The sequence below is a fragment of the Leptodactylus fuscus genome, chromosome 4, assembly GCF_031893055.1.
Source record: "Leptodactylus fuscus isolate aLepFus1 chromosome 4, aLepFus1.hap2, whole genome shotgun sequence".
Classification (NCBI taxonomy): Eukaryota; Metazoa; Chordata; class Amphibia; order Anura; family Leptodactylidae; genus Leptodactylus; species Leptodactylus fuscus.
Window position 1 is genome coordinate 35,457,344 of NC_134268.1, and position 23,946 is coordinate 35,481,289.

Consider the following 23,946-nt stretch of genomic DNA (forward strand, 5'->3'; position numbering starts at 1 on the left):
ATCCTAACTGACTTCGCAAAATCCCGCATCATTGTTGTAAAGGCTTGTTGGAAAGTTGGGCATGATGTTCAAGGGAGCTACCCCTAGAGGGCAGCAAACAGAGGCGCAGTTTACCTATTTACATCTTGGGAAAAAGATTTACATATTTTTCCCATAATCCCCCCAGTGGAGCTAAAATGGCTTTTTGTAAGACTCCACACGCCTGAGAAGGTGGTGTCTCCTTAGGGAGTGATATTATCCCCATATATATGTGAGTAGCAACTTTTTTAGCAGTTGTTTTATCCTTATACACATTACCACATGGTGTATTTTTTTCTCTCTGGATTTTCTATCTTGGAAATTGTCTTTATATTCTGCTTCTACCCACATATACAGTATATTGATAATTGATATAAACCTAATCTATATGCTGCAGCACGTATATACTAGATACCATAGAAATAAATAGACATTACTAGATACTGTAACAACCAACATAAATGTTGAACCTCAGGCTCAGCTAATGGACCTTCCAGTATGGCCGCACACATAGGAATCTATTGCTGGCCAAATGTAGCAGCTGAATCCCACAATTCATCTGGTGTATGAGAAACGCCTGAGAATCCCTCTATGACACCTTTATCCCTTTTGGATACTTTTTATTACCTGCAGAGGACACAAATGTCTTGCTCTTGGAGGAGGTCAAAGCCTTACAAAGATAATTGATTTTAACTGTGAAAGTGTAATGCCTCACCTTCCCTGTGGGGGCACTGCGAGGAAATGAAACACTCCCATAGAATACATTTAACCACTAGGTTCTATTTTTCAGATTTTTCATGTGAAATTCCCTTGAAAGAAAATAGAATATTGATAGACAAGCAGCGCTTAATAGGCATGACGGCCTGCGTGCAGGACTCTGCGGTTCTCAGATACATTTGGGGAAACTACTTACTGCTTTTATGTTATGTGACTTCTAAAAATGAATCCATGAGAACATGTATAGAAGTCTTAATCGAATATATTGAGATGACTTTGATATATACCTGTGGGGACTTGTGTGAGCGCCAGCAGTATTGGTGGCTATGGAGGCTGGCCAGCAGAATATTCTCATCAGTATCCAACTGGCCAAACCGCAGGGTCTCCTGTGTGTCATTACAGACGACAAAATGACTGTAGATCAGCTCCTCTGCCTCGGGGCACTGGTTCTGAAAGAGAAAGAACAGACTGTTTTAATAGAGACATATCAAAATACGTTCTCATTGTCGTCAGCGTTCCCGTCTATTGTTGGCCCTTCGAGGAGATATTATACAGCAGCGTATATGTCAAAGGTCAAATAAATCTGTCCGAAGAGTAGAAGTGTTAAAGGGGATGTCAGGGATTAGAATAAAGGGTTTAATAAAGAAAGACACAGCGCCACTCTTGTCTATTAACTGCGCCTGGTATTGCAGCTCAGTTCCATTCACCTAAATGAGGGCAAACTGCAATACCACGTACAACCCATGGATAGAAGTGGCGCTGTTTAGGCATTAAAAACAGACAATCCCCGTTTTCTAATCTTGGATATTTTTAAAAAAAATCTTTTTACCCAAAATAAGTCATTTATCCGATGGATATTAATTATTTTGGCTTGCTTTGCAAGAATAACATATAACTAAGAACCAGAAGTGTGACCTGTATTACTCAACCATTATGCAGGCTCTTCCCCAAATCTGAAAATGTCTATTCTGAGCTTAGTGGTTGTATAGGCTTAGGTGAGCTTTCTGTCTGGATTGATCAGACTCATTGGTTCTCAAAGAATCTGAGCAGTTGGGAGGATTCCTTACAGGAGTCCCCTAGGTCAACAATAAGCATTGAGAGGGCTCGGGGGACCTCAAGCAGTAAGTCTTTCTATGATTCCACCCCCAGATGCTCTTTAGAGAGGACCTTTCACCAGTTCTTAAAAGCCTAATGACATAGATTATCTGATGGGCGCTGTCACCTTGAGCCTCTTGGTGTTTGGTTTGTCCAAATCCATTCAGTACAATTAGTGTTTATGCAAATTAGAGTCTTCTAGACAAGTGGGTGGTAACGCTGTGGTTCCTCTAGGGTGGGGTCTCAGTGTGATGTAGGTCATGCAGTATTCCTGCCCACTTGGCTCATGGACCCTAAGTGGCATCAACATTAAAAGGGCTTATATCTCTGGAATGGCTGAACACATTTGGATAAACACCAAAATGCTCAGGGTGTCAGCACCGATCAGAGGAGGTATGTCACTAGGCTTCACAGACTTGGTGATCTTGGTTCTCTTTAAAGGTCCATTCACACGGAGGAAAATGGTGAGGAATTTGGTGCGGAATTTCAGTGCTGAAAAAAAAGCCTTCCATTGACTTCAATGGGAAGCTTTTTTTTCAGCCCTGAAATTCCACACCAAATTCCTCACAATTTTCCTCCGTGTGAATGGATCCTACAAGTACTCTCCCACCAGTTTTATGCTAACCTATCTGAGAGTACCATAAAGCACTGACTTATTTTCAGCACTGAATCACTGAGTTTTTTTCTCGATGTATTTTTTTTTTTTAATGAAATCAAGGCAGTATTCATAAGCAGTGGGCTGCCTGATTGACAGCTTTCTCCCTATACTGTACATAGGGACAAAGCTGTCAATCAGTGACGGATTGGTGCGAGGAGGCAGCTGCGCAGGTATACAAAAAAAAACAAACACCCCTGGAATCAGTGTCTTTATGGATCTCTGGTTCTCAGACAAGAAAGACAGCCTAAACCTGACAAGATTCCCTTTAATTAATGAAAGGGGTCAGACTATATACAATTATATACATATATTCAGTATATATAACTATAATATATATATATATATATATATATATATATATATATATAAAATATAAAAAATATATAAAAGATATAAACAACATAATAGACTTATCTGTAACAATTTCTGGTCTAGAGATCCACAGAAGTTGCAGCTACTACTAAAGGCTTCCTAAATGCAAAAATCACAAGATATTCATTTACCATTCTACATGTGGTGGAAAGCAGCCATGACATGAGAGGAAACGAGAAAATTACTAAAACAATTACAGAAATATGTCCTCCTGTAGCTCATGTTAACATTGCCAAATCCCTTTATAAATCAGGAAAGCCATTCTTCCATTGTACCTGTCAGCCTGTACCCGGTGACATATGGCTTCACTTAATGAAATACACAACACTCGATCACTTCTCCTCCCCAACCGCTAATAACATCAAACCGTAAGGACGTCCCTATTCACACTGTGACATGGGCAAAGTCATTTACATGTCAATAATGTCCTACTTACATGTTTGTAGGAAACTCTAGAACAGGAATAAGAATAGGGAAAATCCTTATGAACGGAAACAACTTTATTTCCCCCCATTTAGGCATACTTATATATAAGAGGTCAAAGGGACATTCTTTTGGCCTCCATTTGGATAATAGGTGCCTATGGATATCTGTGACCTATACAGCGGCACAATCACATTCTTTTACATGATCCAACATATTCCTATAAATGCAAGGAATCGGAAACATATAGGAAAACTGAAGAACATTAAAGGCAGTCTATCAGGGCCAAACTATTAATAGTGCTGTGTATGGGGTGTTTAGTAGGAGCAGAAAGATGCCCTAGAAATGTCAATCCCATGAAGCAATGCATAGGGGGTGGTGCCTGATTTGTGGAGGGTGGGGCCTAAGTCGTGGAAGTTGCCTACAGACAGCCATAAGGCAAACCAAGGCTTAAAAAAATATAATCATGGCTAAAGGGGAGACATTGGGCGGTCATTGCAGAGAACAGCTTGTAGCCCTCTGTAGGCAAATCTGACAAATCAGGCCACACCTCCAGTGCACTTGCAGGTATGTTTCTGCCCCTACTGAAGACCCCTACATGGCGCTATTTCTCTATTTATGCTTCCGTCATTCAGAAAATTATAAGGGTATGGGTCAGCCCTTTTTGGGACCTTTCATCAGTTGGGACACATGTGGTTTTCTACACCGCTAGAAAGCAGACAGTGCGCTGAATTCATGATCTGTGCCCCAGGTGAAGAGCTATCGGTGCCGGTACCATAGCTCTTCACTGTCAGAAGGGAGTCAGACAGCCCTTCCTTCCAGTGGTGTCTATAGTGCTGTACTGTGAGAACGGGGAGGAATGCCCCCTCCCTTCCTGATAGTACCTGTCCATAGACGAGTACTGGGGGGGCGTTCCGCCCCACTGTCATAGTACAGCGCTATAGACGCCGCTGTGAAGAAGGATGTACCTGACGGACTGTAAGGATCGCCCTTCTGACGGTGAAGAGCTACAGTACCGGGACCGATAGCTCCTCACCCAGGGCACAGATCGTGAAAGCCAACAGTGCACAGAATTCAGGGCACTGTCGGCTTTCTAACGGTATATAAAATGGCATGTGCCCCAACTCCTGAAAGGTCCTCTTTAATCAAAACAATGATTTTTATATCTGAATGATCCACCACAATATAATAATATATAATATATAATATATTGTGGTGGATCATTCAGATACGAAGGTTGCCTCGTCCAGTCCAGAGGTGAAAGGCCGTGCACCCAGGGAGAGATTGGATCACATATACATAGTGAGATCGAGACTTTTTTATTTTTTTGCATTAATGATTTTCATAGTCTGGATAGTAATACATTATAACAATCTATTTTGGTTATATTCTTTTATATAAGTTTTTATTCCTAAAATTTATTATAAATGGAATTACAATTTAATACTTGGCAACGCTCCCAAATTTACCAGGATTGTCCCAAATTTTATAAAACAATCCCAGCCTCATGGGGTTTTTTGCCTTCCCCTGGATCAGCACTGTAGGGATTGTAGGGTTATAGGTTGGACTTGATGGACTCATGTCTTTATCCAACCTCATCTACTATGTGACTATGTAAATTCGGAATGTCTCTGCCTGACAAGGAATGAAAACTATGCCCAAAAGTAATATTTCAAAGAACATCCAATAAAATTTTAGAACAGAAAATGTTAGTCATTGAGTCAAAATGATCGGACTGCTCGTATAGATGTAAGTACAGCAATTCCCCCCCCCGTAACAAAAAATTTTGGAGGCTTGTCAAAAAAAGTCTCAAAATCCCAAAATACCCAATGGAATATATTTCAAAGGCAGGTGCCCGTCCATGCCAAAGGCCCATCTCCCATTACCAGTGGATCGCACGTCCTTGGTCTAATGGCTTTGGATGTTGCTATCTAGCCAGTAAGTAGGCGCATAAAAAATAAATTCTCCATTTAAGTGCATTGCCGAAAACATGACACTGAAAACAGCATTTTTACAGCGATATCTGAACCAGCTGCGAGGATTTAGATCACACTAGCTCTTGTTTTACGAACGTCCTCCTGCAACAAGCAAAGCCATGGAATGCCCTTAAAAAAGAATGTTTGATATAAAGCAGATGTTTTATCTTCTAGTCCGCGGCTGCTGTAGTGCCATGTTAGGGAATTAATCCCGACGCTTCCAGCTCTGCAGCCATATAAATAACAAGGACTTTGTTTTTCTCCAGCTAAGTCATGGGAGGAGCACCCAAAGGACCCAGGGGAGGACGAGGGGATAGGTTTATTAGCCAAGGGGGTTTAGGGCTAGGAATTCTGGCTCCCAATGTTACACATACTATTAATTACATGAGACAAACAGCCCGAGACAGGAGATGAGGAGAATCACATGGACCATCTAGAACATTGCACAAGCACTCCATTAAAGGCTCGCTATAGGGTGCAACTGACCAGCGCGTGCCTGGTGTCCAAGACACTCTTACACAATAAAGATTAATGAGCTGTGTTCTTCTGCAAATTAAGTGTTTCGGAAAGGTCATTGTGTCTTCTAAGCAGCCGCTACCCGTGATTCATGTGATATCCTGTATAGTGTGGGCCGCGCTGTGCTGTGAAACTTCACGAGATCTTAGAATTAAGGGGCGATCTCCATCACTTTATGATTGTGGGAGTCCCCCAACAATCCTAACTGTTAGATCAATGGTGTCACAGGAGTGATTCCAGGTTTATTCTATCAATTAGTTGGGGTCTCAGAGAGATAAAGTAAAGGCTTATCATAGCATACGTCATCACTGTGTCATTTTCCACGGATGCACCTCCCCACCAATAAGCTGCCCCCCCACTACAATACCAAACTTTAGACATCTATGCTACATGTTTTATGGATAAAAATCATTGTGTCAGATATACTATTGTCAGATACAGAGGCACTTCAGTTCTCTATACTGTTGTTCACTCTCTGTCTATTAGAGGGACCCCAAATCTACTTACAGTGATGGCAGGAACTCCCTCTGACCTCAAGACCCCCTATATCATACTTTTAAGAATTGCAAAAGCTGAAAAATGGGGTGGTGATTAATTTACTGACCACATGGATCTCTCCATTTCAAGCAGGTACTGTGTCTTCCTCTAGCATAGTGCTGTGATGGAAGAGACCCCGCCCTCCTCAGAGAGGCCCCACCCCTTCTGGTGACGTCACACCCACCTGGAGCAGCTCCAGCTAGACGCGACCAAGATATATGTCTGGCATTTTATAATACACAACAGTGGTGTATGTCATATGAAAGGTACAAGAGTCATTGTGTGATATGAAAGGTAAGACTCTCTGCTTTCACACGACACCAAGACTGCCATTCTGTTTTCAAGTGGAAATAATACAGGTAGAATTGCAATCTTGGAGTCATATAAAAGCTGAGAATCTCTATTCTACATAACAAAATTCCAGTTTGAACTGACTTCCACCCCTCAGGATTATACAGTACTTGCTCCCAAACACCCATACTCCAGTTTCAATCAAGTATAGTATAAATGTAGTTCATAAAACAATAGTAAAACAATCTATTAAGACTACCTTTTAAAACTTTTTTTTTCTAGTTGACACGTCGGAATAGCCTTAAGGACAGCTATTCTTCATCTACCTCTAGATGTCTTCTTCGCCCTGCCATTCGGTTAAAAATTCGTTTTTTGTCAGTATGCAGAAGAGTTCTCTCGCAGCACTGGGGGGGGGGGCCCAGCACTCAAACAGCACTGGCTGCGTACCCAATGCTGTGAGAGAACTCCCCAGCACCACCTCCATCTTCGTCAGCAACGGCCTCTTCATCTTCGTCTTCCGGCGCTGGGGTCACACTTGGACGCCTGCACAGTCGACTCTGCCATTGGGCTGTAGGCAGAGCCGAGTGCACATGCCGGCGGCCATTTTTTTGTGCGCAGTACGTTCCTGTAGTTCTATGGAGTACAGTCATGTCATTGAAAAAAGAAAGGTTTTTAATGGTAGAATCCCTTTAAACTCCAATCCACCTTATATGCAGTACTACTATTTCTCAAGTATATCCTTGGTTTACCTGTGCAGCTGCTTTACATTATGAACATATGTTTCGGAGATACACGATGCTTACATGTCAACTCTACTCTCATCTGTTACAAGTGACATCCAAAGCAACAAACAAAAGCTTGTCACGGCCCCAAATGGCTACATTTAGCTATAACATCCCTTTAACATGGAGTCACACATCTACCTCGTCTCCTTACCTGCTGCCAGGCCTGGATTGCCGTGTTAATGGAGTGTACGGAGTGCTGCCCCACACTCACAAATACAGGATCCACCAGGACGGTGCAGTCGATTAGCTTTTCCAGGGCGTTCACAGAAATGGCCACCTGCCCCTGAATGTGGAAATGTTTCAGCAAACTCTTCATGGTGAGATTACGGCACTCCAGGAGCTGGCAATCGGCATCGGTGGAGAATCTTATCTCTTGGCATACGGATGAGCCGCTCCATTGACGCATATACATATGGGGTTCCTTAAGTCTGACAAGCATGTATTCCAGGTCTCTAGGAGTTGTGTTATCGGAGACAAATGGATGCAGGAATTTGGGGGGCACTAAAATAAAAAACATAAAAAATGGTGAATAAAAGGTCCAATATATGGAACATATGACTAGAACGGAGCAGAAACAAATTACTAAACTGCCGGATATAAAAGTAATATGGAAATGACTTTCTCATCATAGACATCCTTTATAAGGTGTTCTAATGGCTATAAACCGGACTCTTTATTGTGTCAATTAGCCATTTTCCACATCCCAATTTGTGTTATATTGCTGGATAAAGCCACAATTTGTAATGGTTGATCCGGGCATCATTACAGCGTTCAGTCATAAACAGACCCGGCCACGGCCAAGACAAACACAAGGAAGGGAAAAATCTTGTGTAAGAGGAAGACATGCTTTGATGGCTCCTTTCACTTTGAACTGTACAAACAACTTTATGAAACAGAATGGCCGCGTGGCAGGAGGGCAAGTACACACGTCCATGGTCAGCCATCACATAAAGAAGACAGACGGCCACTGTCATGTCCTTTATACTCCACATCTAAAGCGCTGGCTACAATCTAACCCAGCATATAATCTGCAGCCCCGCATTGAGCCCTCAAATCTCCCCAATGGTGGACTGACTATTCAGACATTAGGATTATGTGTCAAGTACTTACGTCCCGAGCAGGCCTACACTCCTTCAGGCTGAGGTCACACATTGCAAAAAGATGCTTTTTTGTTGCAGATTTTGCAGCAGTTTTTTTTTTTTCTGATGAAAAGCCTGGACTGGATTTAGAAGGGAGAAGTATAAGAACTTCCTACATATTTCCCACTCTTGATTTGGCGCAAAAAAAAAAGCAAAATCTGCAACAAAAATCCGCTTTTCAGCAAAGTGTAGCCTCAGCCTAAAGGGATTTTCCAGGGGTTAAATATTTAGGACCTATCAGATGCTTGGAGTGGCACAGTCCAGTGATGACGTGTTCATTTGTTGCATGGCTTGTTTGAAACTCAGCCCCATTCTAGTGAACGAGGCTGAGCTGCATTATCAAGCACAGTTCTATGCAATGAACGTTGTTAGTTATAGTTGTTGTTATTCAATGAAGAGGCTGCAGTGCTCACCCAAATGTTGTGGTCTCTTCAAACAGCTGACCCTGACCTCCCCACGTGGCGAGCTGCAGCTAAAAGCCGAAAAGACTTTGGCACAAATGCACTACGTTTTTTTCACAGCATTTTTTACCTATATGGAAAATGCCAGGGTTTTTGTAGGTATAGTTGACAGGCTGAGAGCTACTAAATTGCAGGCATTTTTGAAAACGTTTTTTTTTTTCGCTGCAGATTTTTTTTAATGCAATGTGTGGATGGGATTAGCCAGAATTTTGCAGTTTTCACAACCTAAACCCTTGGTGTAAAAGGGCTGCCCTATCTTGCCGTGGATTCCGCAGCTGACTCATCTGTGGCGTCTGCAGCGCAAGGCTCCCCCCGATTAGGCCCATCATTCGGGCCTAATCTGGAGGGGAACGCAGACACACTGCACCAGCATAACGTGGCGGCTAGTCGCCGGAATGTTCACATGGCGGAATGTAAATTCAGCCATGTGAACATATCCTTAAAGTCTCTTCTGCTTTCTTATCACCTGCAGTTTGCAATGTCTTGCTATTCAGCTTCACAGTAGATAGATGAGGGGTCTATTGCATTTTTTGGCAGGTCTCTTTTCTATACACCATGCATGAGGACAAGCCTCTAGTGTACCAATTAAACCTTGCAGTAAATGTCCAGCCTTGAACACCCGGCACTGAAACTAATTTTCAGCGTAATTTGATATTTAGACTCCTCTCAGTTTAATAGTGGATCAAAAACTCATATCCCTTAGTCATAAAGAAACTGTAATGTGTCGTATTCCTAAATAGATAGATATATCATTATTACTTGCTTGTTTCCAGTGCCGTGCTTACCATGTAGGCAGACCATGCAGCTGCTATGGGGCCCGTGGGGGGCAGAGGGCCCGGAGCAGAACTTCTCCTGCCCTCTGCAGGGGGAGCTCAGTGCAAAGAGCTTGTTACAGCTTCCCTGGAGCTCAATGTTAGCTGTATTAACTCCTTTGCACAGAGCACCCCCTAGTGGTGGCTGCAGGCAGCAATTTTTATCACTCTGTAAAGGAGGTCTATCATGTATTTATACCAGTTGTTTTTCATAGAAGGTGTTCAGAATGGACATCATGTTAAAAAAGAACCTAGTGTGAGCTGGTTCCTTAATACGACAAACAATTGACTAAAACAGTTCTCAATTTTATAGAAAAACCTGCTGAGGCCACACGTTGCAAAAAGCTGCTTTTTTGTTTAAGATTTCACTGTGGTTCCTTGACCCAAAAGCAAGAAAGGCTTCGACAGGAATGGAACAAATATAGGAGGTGCTTATTTTTCTCCCTTTTTGCTAAGTTCACACCTGGCTTGGCTCAAAAAACTACAGCAAAATCTGCAACAAAAAAGCAACTTTTCTGCAAAATGGGGACTAAGGCTCGGTTCACATCTGCGTTTAGTATTCCGTTCGGGGAGTCTGTTTGAGGACCACCCGAACGGAATACCAAATGCATTGACAAGCTGTGAGCTTATGAAAGCACATGGACCCCAAAGACTATAATGGGGTCCACTTGTTTTCCGCACGAGTCATGTGGAGAAGAAAGTACTTCACAAACCTACTTTTCTCTCTGCATTACTTGTGCAGACACCGCGCGGAAAACACATGGACCCCATTACAGTCTATGGAGTCCATGTGCTTTCAAAAGCTCACCGCTTGTCAATGCGTTTGGTATTCCGTTCGGGGGAGGTCCCCAAGTAGACTCTCCAAATAGAATACCGAACGGAGATGTGAACTGGGCCTAAGACTTAAAGGGCTTTACTAGGATTATCAATTGATGACCAATCTTTACTATAGGTTATCAAATAAAGATTAGTTTGTAACTAAACGGATTCGAACCAATATTCCAAATTGTTTTTTTTTTTATTGAACTAAAATGGCCACTACGAGAAGCATTGCAGTAAATTATTATACTCTGGGGGTCTCACCAAATAAGTGGATGCCTGGGAGAGGTGACAAGAATAAAAAAACAATTATACTCACTTTCTGTTAATTCTTTTGGGCCTCCTCATGGCGTCCAGGGCCACAGTGGTGACATGGGCACACTGAGCATCATGATGCTTGGCATGTCCATGCCACTATTGAGGCCCAATCACAGGCCTAGATGGTGGCCGCAGACACATTATATCACAATTTTGTCACCTCCCATGGGCCTCCATCTGTTATACTCTGCAGTCTTTTACTTCTGGTTCTATCCGAATAAATTTGGCCCAAAATGAACTGAAAGATCGCTTTGTCCAAACATGGGAGGAACGAAATCTCCAGAGGTGAGCTCGTCTTTACTGATGACCTATCCTAAACATTGGTTATCAACTGATAATGTTGAAGATAGCTCGGCACTCAGTAGATCAATTTGACGTCTTGGCACTGCCGCTCAGCCCCATTCACCTGAATAGTACTAAACCACAAACAGGCCATGTGACCGATGACTATGACGTTGCATGACATGTAAAGCAGAAGCGTTGCTCATGAAACACGTCTTCTGCTACACATGGGTGCACCGCCTGATCCTTGGAAAACCCAATCAACGCAGTTTTAGCATTACCTGCTCCAAAAAATGTTAAATTCGTAGGAACGTAAATCTCTAACTCTCCTCTTTGTCCACTTTTAGGAAAAATGGTGAGTGCAGCATAAATTGCAATTTTGGAAGAAATATGGACTTATGCCAAAAATAGTTTTATTTTTCTTATGTAAAATGTGTCATAACCCCCCCAAATTTTTATTACATTTTTACTATAATGCTCAGGTGGCTCCTGATTAGAGATGAGCGAGTAGTACTCGATCGAGTAGGTATTCGATCGAAATACTCGTACTCAATCGAGTACCACTCGCTATTCGAATGTAAAAGTTCGATGCAGAACCAGCATTGATTGGCTGAATGCTATACAGTCGGCCAATCAACGCTGGTTCTTCTCCTACCTTTAGAAGTCTTCTCCGTGCAGCGTCCCCGCGGCATCTTCCGGCTCTTCATTCACTCTGCCAGGCATCGGGCCTGGGTAGAGCCAACTGCGCATGTCCACTTGTAGTGCGGGCATGCGCAGTTGGCTCTGCCCAGGCCCGATGCCTGGCAGAGTGAATGAAGAGCCGGAAGATGCCGCGGGGACGCTGCACGGAGAAGACTTCTCGGAGGATCCAGCCCGACCCTCACTCGTGGACTTGGTAAGTATAATTTGATCAAACGTTGCCTACCCCTGAAACGAGCATTTTCCCCCCATAGACTATAATAGGGTTCGATATTCGATTTGAGTAGTCGAATATTGAGGGGCTACTCGAAACAAATATCGAATCTCAAACATTTTACTGTTCGCTCATCTCTACTCCTGATGGATCCCAATGACTCTTATGGGGGGAAAACAACCTTATGACAATGTATATACGAGGGTCAGGGGATAATCGTACACATTAGGGAGAGTGTGTGCCTACATAGGCAGTACGGAGACTTACAAGTCATTCCTGCTCCGCTAGGGATTCTGGGTAAAAAATATGCAAATCTATTCTCCAGGATGTAATTAGAAGAACAGTGCCTCTGTATGCCGCCCTCTAGAGGGCAGCCTCCTTAACATCATGCATGACTCAGTTAATAAGCCTACTATCATGATGCGGATTTAATTGCCTTTTGGAATAGAAATACTAATTTGGCAATTAAATCCGCATCATGATAGTAGGCTTATTAACTGAGTCATGCATGATGTTAAGGAGGCTGCCCTCTAGAGGGCGGCATACAGAGGCACTGTTCTTCTAATTACATCCTGGAGAATAGAAATGTATATACGGTAATAGTTATAACTTACCTATTCGGATCTTTGGACAGGGCAGTGATAAAATATTGTATGATAATATGTACCTGTGCCTAACTGATCCCGATGGTGACACAAGTGCAGTTCCAGATGAGCAAAGTGAACGGAGACTCCAATAGACGGAACCAACCAGGGAGTGAAACAGGAATCCACCCTTGTACAAGCTGCGAGCGCTGTAGGAGTCACAAGCTGGTCACAGGCACTTTGCGAGCCAGATTCACTTTCGGAGCTATGGGAAACATAAAAAAAAAGATGATTTTTTTTTTTAAAGTTATAACTAAGCTATTCCAAGATTATAAAATGTTATATGATAAGTGCAGATGGTCTTGTCCGTTTGCCCAAAATATTCTGGAAAGTGCAGCCAACATAATTATATTTCATTTCACATCTGACCATTAGAATTTGCATAAATATTTATCTGGAAAAAGTGGCATTCAATTGTGTAATTATATCCGTATACTGTTATTCTTTCCTATTTATAATAGAAAATGCTACGGCGAATAAGCCAAAAAAGATAGAAGCAGAAAAACTGAAGCAGATGTAATTCATTTACTGATGAAAAAGAGGGAAAAAAAAACCCAGTTGCATCGGTAATTCTATGTTTAGAAAGGGCCACTAATAACATTGAGATTTATACAGCCCCGGTTACCTGAGGCATAGCAATAAAAAACTACAAAAAGAAACCGAGAGGAAATAATATATAAACAAAAAAGAGAAAAATTAGACTAAAAACTGCGCGGCTCTTTTATACATCCCCAGTGTAGCAGGTGAGAGCTGGAAGGGCCCATAACATGGCAATAAGATTTATGGGGGGCTGCTTAGAGAATTATAGGGGTTGTCTGACACCTGATAGACATGCTCAATGGTGAGCAAAAGTAAAAGAAAAAACATAGTGGCAAAACGTCATTGATGGTCTGAATTCCGCAGTCAAGTGATTCTGGAATTTCAAAGCTTCTACTACAACCTATGATGCTATAACATCAGCTCCTTAAGGCTAAGGCCCCATGATGTGCTGCGGGAAAAACTGTGCTGGGAACGCATCGCAGTTCTTCCCGCGGCGCTTTGAACAGAAAGTTCACAGAGTTTTCCTCCGAGGACTTTCTGTTACCATTATATCTACGGGGAAGCCACCGGCGTTTACGTACATATAATTTACATGCTGCGATTTCCAAAACCGCGCCGGTCACAGTATGTCCGCGCTATGGTTTTAAACGCAAAGTGGGCATGGGATTCGGATGAATCCCATCCACTTTTCAGATACTGTAAAACGCCACAATTTTTCCAGGGGCGTTTCTGGCCTGTGGGGCCCCGGCCTAGAGTGGTTTTATGGCCCTTTTAGACATGTTCAATGGTGAGTAAATGTAAAAGAAAAAACACAGTGGCAAAACGTCATTGATGATCTAAATTGCACAGTCTAGCAGTTCTGGAATTTCAGAGATTCACAGAGCTAAAGCGCTGCGGGAAGAACCGCAGCGTGAACGCATTGTGGTTCTTTCTGCAGTGCTTTGAAGAGAAAGTTCACAGAGTTTTCCTCCACGGACTTTCTCTTACCATTACATCTACGGGAAAGCCGCCGGTGTTTCTGTATATATAATTGACATGCTGCAATTTTCAAAACCGCAATGGTTTTGGAAATCGCAGTGTGTCCTCGCTGCGATTTTCTCTGCAAAGTGTCGATGGGATTCGCATGAATCCCATCCACTATGCAGGTACTGTAAAATGCTGCGATTTTTCCAGTGGCGTCTCCGCCACGGGCAAATCGCGGCGTTTCCAGCCCGTGGGGCCCCGGCCTTGAAGGGGTTTTCTGGCCCCAAATTGATAGGTCATCAGTATGTGATCTGTGGGGGTTCAACATCCTAACCCCACACTTTTTTTTTATCCTAGGACATATCATGTAGTTAATACAATTTAATATAAAATAGATTTAATATAACATAAAAAATATATATATATATATTAAAAACACGGAAGTTCTTTTTTCTTCCAAAAATGAAACCCTGTCTTTAAATGTTACACCTTTATTTTTTTTTTACTTTAAGTACATTAAAAACCTTAAAAAATCACTGGGACCAAGTGGTCACCAGAAAGATGCCATTTCACAGTACTTTTGTCAGCATCCTTTCCGCCTGAACTTTTTGGATGTCAGTTACTTTGTAATATAATTTTATATAAAGTCAATAATCAAAACCAGTAAAAAGAAATATTCAAAAACATCCTTAAAAATCTGGAGTCATTGTTGTTTTATGCAATCAGATAACCAGAGAACATGGTGAAATTATCCAACGTTCGCTGTGACCCATCTTGATAGCGAATGTCAAATAAGTTCAAAATCAGAATAAGAAGTTCAACAAAAAGAAAACAAAAAGTTTGGAAACACAAACACCGGTTTAACTATTAACGGGAGTCTGTCACCAGAACACAGCACTCATATAGATAGGTTAGGGTCAGTGTTTTTCCCTTAGCACAGTATCACTGGAAGATGCACAATATGAAGCTGATGTAGCAGAGCTGGAATTGATAGGTGATGAGAATCCCAAAATTACATGCTACAGGAACAAGAGTCAGCTTGCAATAAAATCCGTTTTAGGTCTGTATTTACCTACAGAGGTAACAGACTCCCTATCTCAGCCCTTATCAGCAAAATTTAATTAGCTGACCTGATAACTGGGAGATCAACAGCTCAGAAATACAAGCTGCTCCCGAGTCTTGAGCACTCAGCTCCCCCTCCCTCCTGAGAGCAGGGAGCTACGTCACTTGTCCTGGGCAGAGAGATAAACAGCTCAGAAATACAAGCACAGAGCACTCAGCACCCCTCCCCCCTGAGAGCAGGGAGCTACGTCACATGTCCTGGGCGGAGAGATAAGATCATCCCCAGGTCCGTGGTTATGGAAACACAGTGTAAACAATGATGTGAATAATCTCAGATAGTACCCAATACAAAACAGTTTTGCTGAAGCAATGTATTTAGGGAAAGTCTTAAATCCACATAATCTAGCAGTAAAGATAGGATCCTTGAGATGGGACAACCCCTTTAAATTCATATTCTACATTCCCCCTCAAAAAGTTCTTATTTCACATTTGCAAATATGGGAGAACCTATAAACTCCATGTATATCTAATCCAACACCCCCAGCGTTGCAAGGTGACTGTGCCAATCACAGACGTACCATTACAAGGTATTATTTCAACAGAATATTCTTGTCTTTTTTGTTTCCCTCCCTCCCAAACTAACACATACCCAAATATCAGCTTGCCCTACCCTGGCTCCCCCTACCTCTGAATAGTGACCCTGATCTTCTCCACCACACAAAGTGAATCTGCTGCCAAAATACAAGCCCCCATGCTCCGCTTCCCTACATGGCCTGCCAGTATCATGTACGGAAGGTGCCTAAATAACCTCATTTCCTTAGGTGCCCAGTTCACATTACAAAAAAAAAACTGAAAAGAAAAATGTTTCATTCAATGAAGGGAAAAAAAAAATCAGAAAAGTCAGGATTACCGCGGACCACACAAAGCTGTGGGTCAAGCCATGATACTGATGTCCCTCCATGATCTGAATATCCCTGCCAAAAGAGATCAGCAGGGGAAAAAAAGCTAAATTATAATGGAAAAAAACAACAACTTCTATTGGATGTGTTTGAGTTAATATCAATTCTTGACCCTCGGCCTCATATTGCAGCCTTTGGTTGCCACATAAGCTAACAATCACAGCGGGCCAGAACAAACACAAGCCTCCATTTAATTCCCATTTAGCTGTCATTAAACTATTGCGCGGGGTAAGAATGCTGTTTATATTCTCACACTTGCGTCCGCACTTAAAACACTGAGATTACTCTGTGGCGAAGTGTTTACGTGAAGGCGCAGCTCAAATTAGCTGGGATGTGAAATGTGCTCTGCCCCCCTACACAAGCAAGTTTATAATGAGGGAGATAGCAATGTGATCTTAATGTGGGGCCATTTACATGATTAATGGAAGCCCCAAACAAATCGCACTCTTCATGGAGACGTCGCCTTTACGCTAAATGTGTGAAAACACGGAACGGACGGAGTTCTGCTGATCCATTTACAGAGCATGCAGGGACAGCAATCCAGAGAAATCTCCCCTAGATTAACCACCTTGGCATTTAGGGCATTTTAGTATTTATTTTTGTTTGCTCATGGAGTTTTTACTATTACGGCCCCCCCGCCAAAAAAAGAAAAATTAAATTAAAAAAACAAACATTGACTTCAGTAATCTTGGTAATTTATCCCTTGATGGGAAATAATCAGCATCTGAAGCTTATTTATTTATTATGCTTACTTATATAGCGCCATCATATTCCACAGCACTTTACAGATATTGTCAGTCACTGTCCCATATAGGGCTCACAATCTACATTCCCTATCAGTATGTCTCTGGTGTGTGGGAGGAAACCGGAGTGCCCGGAGGAAACCCACGCAAACACGGGGAGAACATACAAACTCATTGCAGATGTTGCCCTTGGCAGGATTTGAACCTAGGACTCCAGCACTGCAAGGCTGCAGTGCTAACCACTGAACCACCGTGCTGCCCATTACAAAGCTTCTTTCTGGGGTAAAAATTTATCATCGGCGGTAAGAGAGACTGATAAGATGAAGATCCGGGCAACTTCAGAACAATAAATAGCACAGATAAATATAAGAAACTTTGTAATATATCCTGTTAGGAAAGTCTATTTCCTTCTCCACTCCATTCTCTTATCTTCACTCGGGTTGTTTGTTTATATAGAGTCTGTATCTGTATCCAGATCACACACAGAACTCTAGGGAGAGGAGGCTGTTCATTGATGTATCCCCTTATTATCTGCAGTAAGGTAAAGTTTTCCCTTGAAATCCAGTAGGTTTCCTCGCTTACACAGTGTAGCAGCGGCAACTATTAGTGTGCCATTTCTAGCAGCCCCCTTCTTACCCTTCCCTCACCATAGACTAATGTCCGAAAAATTGCACAGCTTGATGTTGAGATGGATTATTTATTAAATAAGGTATATTACATTATATTCACTGGTACTATCCATTTATGAAAAGTTATTTTAGAATTGGTGGTATGATTTAAGGAGGACCTTTCCCGACCTACACCAACTGCAGCACTTTACATCCTGTAATAGCCATTGCTCCACTGATTGTAGCACAGCTGGAATTTTTTTTTCTCTAGCCCCCACCATTCCTGAGCAATCAGTGGTGTTAGTCTGTAACTACTGTCAGGAGCAGACTGGCTGAGCTCTGACACTGGCTGCCTCTGACTCACACCCCTGCCTGACACCGCTCTTCTGACATTACAAAACTTAAATAGCACATCAGGCACCAAAACTAACACCAGTGATTGCTCAGGAATGGCGGGGGCTTGAAAGAAAATCCCAACTGTGCTGGAATCAGTGGAGCGGCGTCTATCCATAAATGCTAAGAAATAGTAATGAAGGAAGTGGTGAACGTCCTCTTTAAAGAGAACCAGTGAGGTTGATTTGGGGCACAAACCACCAACAGATCCTTATAGACCTGGCATTTAATGTCCAGTAACAAATCCATTTGGGGTTGCAATAAAAAAAAAAACCAAAAAAAAAAAAAACCAAACCTTTACACTTACCTACAAACGAGTCCGATGAGTCTCATCGGACTCCTCTCTGGTGCTCCCAGTGTTTACCTTGGATTCATTGCACAAGTGTCGGAGGTATGGGCCGAGCTGTACTCCTCTAGTTTCAGTGAGGAACTGTGCCGGCGTGGGGAGTACAAAACTTTTTTTTTTGTGGTCATGAATGGCTTCATAACATGTTGATTTGAGACACTAAACCTAGTTTTTTTAAGGACCTATAGCTGGTATAGTGTCCCAAATTGACCTGACAAGTTCCCTTTAAGGCCAGTTTCATATCCCTGTCAAATGCTCCTTTTGGAATCATAGTCAGAAAATAGATATGATAGTGAATATGGAAGGTCTGTCAGATACTGTTTGTATCCATATTGTGAAAGATCTCGCACCGCAGTCATAAATCCTGACATTCTGCAATATAGTGATGACAGTGTGAATAGAGCTCACTTGAATATATAATGCTTGTGATACAGGTCCATATAGTATATAAATATTTATATATTCCTGCTATTCTCAAAGGGCTAAATAGAAATACATATGGGCTGATTTACTAAGACTCATGTGTCGTATGCCAGTCTTAATATGCCAGTCTTAATATGGGGACCGACTGGTGCAAGGACCACATAACTCAGCCAGACGTCCCTGCACCAGAATGGAAATCTACTCTAGTTTGGAACTGGCCAAGATCTTGATTATAATTCGCGGCAGAAAACTGTAATATCTGTAAACCTATCGGGCCAAGATACCCCCGCCCTGCCCCCATCCTCTTTATACTCGTCACATTGTGTGAATTGGGGGAAATAAGGAGGGGGTGTGAGTGAGAAAGGTAATGGAAGGAAGGTCATGTGAGTGACCTAAGACATCATGGTAGTTGTAGCAAAACAGCCATGTAAACAAATTCACTAGATGCCAGGATCTCCCAGAGAAACCCAGAAATCACTCGAAACACTGATAAAGGTATTTGGGTGCATTCAGTAACCTATTAATAGCAATAACAGACAGTTTTTGGAAAAAAAATTATATTTTTGCCTGTAAAACTTCTTTAAGCTATTAAGTTTCTCACACTACAAGCAAATAGCAATTGAAAATTGACTGCTGGAAGAACAGCTGACGATATAGAGCCAGGGTTTTTATACTGACTGCCAGATTTGGAGTCAGGAAGGAATTTTTTCCCCTGAAATGGGGCAATTGGCATGAGCCTCATGTTTTTTTTTTTTTTTGGATCAACACTGTAGGGATTGTAGGGTTATAGGTTGGACTTGATGGACCGATGTCTTTATCCAACCTCATCTACTATGTAACTACATGTAATATCAATACACCCTTGTGCACTCAAAGTACTAGATAGAGAAAGATAAGAGCAATAGTTGGTCACAACTTATATAAAACAGATATCAATACTAATTTGTTCACAAAGAAACGCCGAGCGGCCACATAGTGTGACACAGTTTTAGATGATCAAATACAAATACAAATGATATAGGAGAAGGTGAGCCAAGATGGCCTATTACCTTCACAACAACCAATAAGCATGTACGGGACCTAAACTTGGGTGCCAGCGTTTCTGTCCTTACGTAGCAAGAAGACGCCAAATAAACAAGGAGCCAAGCTGGGGTGACAACACCCACAACTGTGGTAGGGCAGGTGGCAAGCTTTTGTAGAGAATGAACTCTTACTTTGTAGGTAGTTAACAAGCCACTCTTTCATTCAAAATAAAAGGAGCACTACGCGTTTCAGGATTGACTCCGCTTAGTGTATTTTGAATAAAAGAGTGACTTATTAACTACCTACGAAGTAAGGGTTCGTTTTCTACAAAAGCTTGTGACCTGCCCTACCACAGTTGTGGGTGTCATCACCCCAGCTTTGCTCCGTGTCAATATAAATTTGTGGCTTTGATGGCATTATCTACATGACCAAAAAAAGCCAGAACTAGATATCATTTCTCTATTACTATGAACTTAAGCGAGGATGAAATCATACTTGTACGCTACACTGGCTGGGCTGTAATGTCAAATGGTTTGACATCGAAACAATACGCTGACTTGAAACGAGCAACATTTAACATTCCCACAGTGTTCACGTTACTGCGGTGCCAAGTTGACCACAAAGGTAATTTTGTGGAGGTCCCAAATTCAGAAGAATTAACCCTGTCCAAAACACTTAACTTCTCAATGACGAGAATACATTCTTTCACAATTAACATCAAGAAACCAGTCCCAGTTCTGTCCAATTAATGGGAAGCAGATGTTTAATTTCGTTATTGATTTTTTGATCCGCTTTTCCGATTTCCCAGATCCTCTTGATATCTGTGACTACTTCTGCACATGAAGCGGGATGAAAGCAAACAAGGCCAGTGCAGCCGAATACCAGAGGAGAGAACCAGAGGAGACATTTGAACCGTTCGCTGAACAGAGCTCTGTGGATGGGCGGCAGCATGACAAATTTCACTGTCAATTCCAAACTCCAGCACAAATATAAGCCGAAAAAAATTCTTTCTATCTCCACCGAGGGCTGAGAAACCGGAGAAGGGCGTCCAACTGATATCTGCTTTGGGAACTTGTCTACCGAATAGCTTCCAACTGGATTAATTTTTTGTTGTTTACTATGTCCGCAGACTTCTTAATACCAGAAGGACCTTTTAATAAATCTGTTGAGATTCCCCCATTCTCGAGCATATTTCAACCATAAGGATTTAGCAGTGATCTTGGAACTGGAGTTTATTGGATGATATTCTCAATGACCAGCGTGGAACAAAATGTTCACAGACAGAACATGGTACAATCTGGGAACATATAACATAGGATTAACAGCAGCACTGACATACTTACCAAAATATGTATGCATTCCCGTAACACTATTTACCCTTGAAGTTTGTGTTCCCATAGTCTCACTTCTACTTGGCTGTTTCCACAATGCCTACAAAGTTTCTATGTAACAGCGGTGTAGATCTCTGACACTTTTTACAGATGTATTCTAACTTTTCCTCTTGGCGAAATGTATGTTGCATAAAATGACCAGCTTTCCCCCCAAAAAAACATGATTTTGTGATACTCTGTTGCAAGGTGGATATTCTATAAGTGGCACAGTGTTGGACTGGTCCACCAGAGTACCAGGTCCTTTGGTAAGTTCAGGTTCTAACATAATAAAGGACCAGCAGAAGAAATCCAAATTTGAAGGGTTCCACGGGCAATTTCTCAGGGATAGCTGCAGGGGCCCCCAGAACCATTTTATCTGGGGCCCAATAAACCTCAGCCTATGATCACCCAGTGGTTGTGTGCTGAGTTGCAGCTTGTCATGGTTGTGAAGTCGAATTGGTTTCATGTAAAATTGGAGCCCTTGACCAAACTTTTGTCAAGGTAAGGGTGGACACATCCGTATATCTGGTTGTAGTGGTGAGGAGAAATGGGAGACGTGGGACTTCCCCCGTAGGGCAAGGTCAATACCAATCATACATTCAACACTGAATCTGGCATAGGTTGGTAAATTCTGGAACGAATTACCCCAAACTATAGTGTTGGAGATCAGTCACTTGGTATGCTTTCAACTTGCCTGTATAAAGTCTTCTCTTTTGCAAAGACATTCTCCTTACCGTGAGTAGCAATTCATCTGTGCAATAGGTACATACCCAGAATCACAACTTCTTAGAGATTTCAGTTTTAACCCGTACAGTACAATTCCACCAACCTCAGGTGCAAAATCCTTCACAATACAACAGCGATTGGTTTAATATCAGTTATTCTATATAGTTTCCCTATATTCCAGTGACTGCCACCATCTTAGTCATGCTCTATGAGACTGTTCTACCTGCAGTATTGGTTCCTTACAAACATTAGACATGTGTCTGTTTCCGTTAATAGATGGTTCTAGTTCATTACCTATTGTGTGGATTTTTTATTATTATTATTATTATTATTATTATTTATTTTTCATTAATTACATAGCCAAGTCATAGCTGTAAGTAGGTTAAAGACTATTGAAAGCACTACAATACAGTAAAGTGCCTTACTACCCTTGATCATTATCCATACACAATCTAAATGACTTATGGTTGTCTTTGTAGATGCCAAACACAGTCCTAAGAGGTAAGCCCCCTTTCACAAAGTCAAATCCTGACTCAATATCAGCGAGAAATTTCTCAGCTTCCTCCTCAACCTTAATTTTACATTGATGAGCTATCCTAAAGCTAGGTCACTAATATATTGCCTGTTATTTGCAGCTGATACACTGAGAATGGAGCAGGAAGCAGACAGCGCTGTTCTCTGTGGAGTGGCTGAACTGAGTCACTGCAGCTTAGGACCCAATCAAATGGATGGGAGCTGATCAGTAGTACCTGGTCTGACCACTACACAGAGAACAGCGCTGTCTGCTTCCTGCTCCTTTGTCTGTACATCAGTAACTGAGAATAGTTGATCATGTTCTGTTGTTCTGTTTGACCTTAAATGGACTTAAAGCGAACCTGCCAGAATGAAATACAATCCAGCCTGCTATAGAGCAGGAGGAGCTGAGTGGACTGATATATAGTTTTATGAAAAAGGTTTCAGTAGACGTAGTAATTTATTCATGCAAATCTCTGGTCATAGGAGTCCAGTGGGCGGGGCTAATCAGTGACTGATAGCTATCAATGTATACAATCATACTGAGCCTGTCCGAGGCTAGAGATCACTTAAAAGACCACCCCTGGGACTGCTTAGCCAAGAATAAGCAGGGGCTTAATTTAATAAATCGCTGAATCTTTTTCCTCAAAGATTTATCAGGAGAAGAATTCAGAAATCAGTTTTGGTGGCGTCTTCACTGCTGTCATTTACAGCAACTTAAACAAATTATGAATTTTATGGCCATTTTCAATTTTATTTGTGTTTGATTTGTATTCCCTGCCCCAAAAGTCATTATTATTATTTTTTCCTTGTTTTTTCATGGGATGAGTTGTATTTTCTAATGGCACTGTTTAATATTTCATACAACATATAGGCAAATTGAACAAAAAAATTACCAATGGGGTGAAATTGGGAAAAAATACATGGTCGTGCCACTTTCTTACAGGTTTAATTCTTGCGGGATACACTGTGCTGCAAAATTGGTGTTACATTTAGTATGTGGGTCATTATGAATATAACAATACCAAAATTGTATAGTTTTTGCAATGTTTTGAAATGCAAACTTTTTTCTTTGCATCACCATACTGCTAACTGGTAACTTTTTTTTATAATTCTATCTATGGAGCTGTATAAGGTCTTTTGCCATATAGCACAGACATTACTTAACTGTACATATTATATATATATATATATATATATATATATATATATATATATATATATATATATATATATATACACAGTGTTGGCCAAAAGTATTGGCACCCCTGCAACTCTGTCAGATAATACTCAGTTTCTTCCAGAAAATTGCAATCACAAACTCTTTGGTATTAATATCTTCATTTATTTTGCTTGCAATGAAAAAACTCAAAAGAGAATGAAAAAAAAAAAAGTCAAGTCATTGATCATTTTACACAAAACTCCAAAAATGGGCCAGACAAAAGTATTGGCACCCTCAGCCTAATACTTGGTAGCACAACCTTTAGACACAATAACTGCG

The 23,946-nt window shown here is 41.5% G+C and overlaps 1 protein-coding gene across 1 annotated transcript in view; it reads right to left on the reverse strand.

Annotated features, from left to right (window-relative positions):
• The window catches only part of VPS13B (vacuolar protein sorting 13 homolog B), a 705,368-nt gene that overhangs the window by 87,473 nt on the left and 593,949 nt on the right, over nucleotides 1–23,946 (reverse strand). Inside the window, exons 41-43 of the mRNA XM_075270303.1 lie at nucleotides 12,800–12,981; nucleotides 7,540–7,889; nucleotides 1,023–1,184 (exon numbers count right to left, since the gene is read on the reverse strand). Of these exons, the coding sequence (XP_075126404.1) occupies nucleotides 1,023–1,184; nucleotides 7,540–7,889; nucleotides 12,800–12,981 (694 nt within the window). The remainder of the gene's footprint in view (nucleotides 1–1,022; nucleotides 1,185–7,539; nucleotides 7,890–12,799; nucleotides 12,982–23,946) is intronic.